At 54.2% G+C, this 2530-nt stretch overlaps 1 protein-coding gene across 1 annotated transcript; it reads right to left on the reverse strand.

Annotated features, from left to right (window-relative positions):
• Nucleotides 1-1826: 1826 nt before the first annotated feature.
• LOC113981103 (zinc finger protein 239-like) lies at nucleotides 1827-2401 on the reverse strand (the record flags this gene model as incomplete). Its single annotated transcript, XM_027708338.1, has 1 exon — nucleotides 1827-2401. A coding segment is annotated over one exon (575 nt), but the record flags the coding sequence as incomplete, so codon positions are not given.
• Nucleotides 2402-2530: the final 129 nt, after the last annotated feature.

A 2530-nucleotide genomic window follows, 5' to 3' on the forward strand; every position in this document is an offset into this window, starting at 1 on the left:
CAACCCACTCTGGGAGGGTCTTGGTGGGGCACCTGCCTCTCAAAAGGAACCCATCTCACCCCAAAAGGTGCTGCAACCCCCCTAAACCTCCCCACAGTCCCCTAGGACCACCAAACATAATCAAAGCTCACCCAGGACCCCAACTAACCCCTTTTTTGAGGGACTCCTCTGGGCACTGGTGGTGCTGGGAGCCCCCCCGGCTGCGGGCGAGGAGCTCTTGGGTGAGTGGGGGTGGGAAAAGGGGGGTCAGAGGGGATAAAGGGGTGGTGGGACCCCAAACTGAGTGGGAGGGGAGTGGGACCCCACAAAAGTGGAGGAGGAGGGGCACTGAGGTTTGGGGGATGTTGGGAAATGGGTGGGAGAGGTCAGAAGAGTGGGGAAAGGGGAGGGTGGGACCCCCAAACTGAGCATGAGGGGGCTGGGGAGTGGGGGGATGATGTGGAAGGGGTGGGAGAGGAGGGAAAAAAGTGGGAGTTGAGACCTCAGTGATTCTGAGGATCACTGAGGGAGCGGCTGGGGATTGAGGGGGCCATGAAAAAGTGAGAGGAACAGGGAGAAGGGTGGAAAAGGGGGGATGGTCTGGAGGGTCCAACAGTCCCATGGGGGTCTTTGGAAACCAGGTTTTGGCCCCCCTGAGCTCTCAACTTCCTGTGGGGTGCTGGGGGCTGCTGGATCCAATCTCAGCCTTGAATCTTGTCAACATTTTATATTTAGAGGAATTACAGAGCTGTGACTGAACCACTTTTGTCCCCCAGGTTTTAATGATGGCAAATCAGATCTACTGATAGAAATGAATTTATTTAGGGTTATGATGCTGTGGAATGTTGATGCTAAAAAATAACTCAGGAGCAGTTAATTAGGGGTGAGATAAGGAAAGGGTTTCATTGTGCCAAGGCAATAGGTGTTACACCACGCGCGCCTCTGTGCCCGAGACGTTACATTTTATAACACCATCCCTCCAACCCCAAGTGTATCCACCCTGGAGCCTTTGCTCTGATCCGCCCCGGGTCCACCCCCTGAGAATTGGGTCTGGGGGCCTTTCCTTCATCATCTTCACCATCTTCAGAGCACAAAGGGTACATAGTCACCTAGTTCTTGACTCTGTTTTGTTATTCAGGCCCTGATATGGGTGTTCTCTAAACAGCACAGGCCTTGCCTTGACAACAGACTAAACACTGCCACTGAATTCAGGGGTAGATTTGATATGGGGAGCACAGAATGGGGTGAGAGGGTTAAGGAATGTGTAAACTACTTGTACTACAGGGAAAGGGAGTGAGGGCTGCTGCTTTTAAAATCTACTTCTACTACTTATAAAACTTATAAGGCTTACAAAAATTAGAAAAATAAAAGCTAATAGGGGCTTAAGGCATCAGTTATAAGTGATCAGACAAAAGATCTTCATCAGAATTATTTACTGCACAACAGAAACACTAAAACTACCAGGAGTACAGAACAAGATAGGACAGTGCTCTACACTAAAGCAATTGTTGAAGCAATTCTACTCAAGCTGGCCCAAAAGCAAGAATTCTTAATTAGAGATGGATGGAACTCCCCCAGACCAACGCTGGTGGGGAGATCTCTGCTCTCAACCTCCAGCAGTGACCTTGGGGGGGTCCCCAGCCAAGGCAGGAATCTCCACACACCCCTCCCAGAAGGGTTCTGTTGGAAGAAGCCGCCCCTGGGAAAGGGGACTGGCCCTTTGTGGTCGAAAGGGATGGACTGACAGTCACTGGACTCCAGGGGTTGCCTCAGCATCAGGGGCTTCATTCGGGGTGGAAGCAGCGGCCGAAGCTCTTCCCGCAGTCGGGACACTCGCAGGGCTTTCCTTATTGGTGGGTCTGCTGGTGTGAGGTCAACGTAGAGCTGTCGGTGAAGCTCTTCCCACACTCCCCACACTTGTAGGGCCTCTCCCCTGTGTGGATGCGCCGGTGCCTGATGAGGGTGGAGTTGCGGTTGAAGCCCTTCCCGCAGTCGGTGCAGCAGAAGGGCCTCTCATCCGTGTGAATCCGCTCATGCAGGAGGAGACTGGAGCTGGTCTGAAACCTCTTCCCACATTCCCCACACGTGTAGAGCCGTTCTCCAGTGTGGAAGAGCTGGTGCGTGTGGAGGTGGGAACTCTGGTTAAAGCTCTTCCCACATTCCCCACACTTGTAGGGCCGTTCCCTGCTGTGGATGCGCTGGTGAATGTGGAGGTGGGAGCTCCGGCTGAAGCTCTTCCCACATTCCCCACACGTGTAGGGCCGTTCCCCAGTGTGGATGCGCTGGTGGTTGATCAGGTTGGACCTGTCATTGAAGCTCTTCCCACATTCTCCACACGTGTAGGGCCGTTCCCCAGTGTGGATGCGCTGGTGCGTGAGGAGGATGGTGCTCCGGCTGAAGCTCTTCCCACATTCCAAGCACCTGAAGGGCTTCTCCCTGCTGGGAGGCTGCTCTGGGACCACCAGCTCAGAGCTCTGCCTCAAGCTCCGGCCGCCTTCCCGGCACAGGCTGGGTCTTTCCTCCTCAGAGCACCCTGGGCTGGCTTTGGAGC

Source organism: Neopelma chrysocephalum, unplaced genomic scaffold (genome assembly GCF_003984885.1).
Source record: "Neopelma chrysocephalum unplaced genomic scaffold, ASM398488v2 Primary Assembly neopelma1_96094, whole genome shotgun sequence".
Taxonomy (NCBI): Eukaryota; Metazoa; Chordata; class Aves; order Passeriformes; family Pipridae; genus Neopelma; species Neopelma chrysocephalum.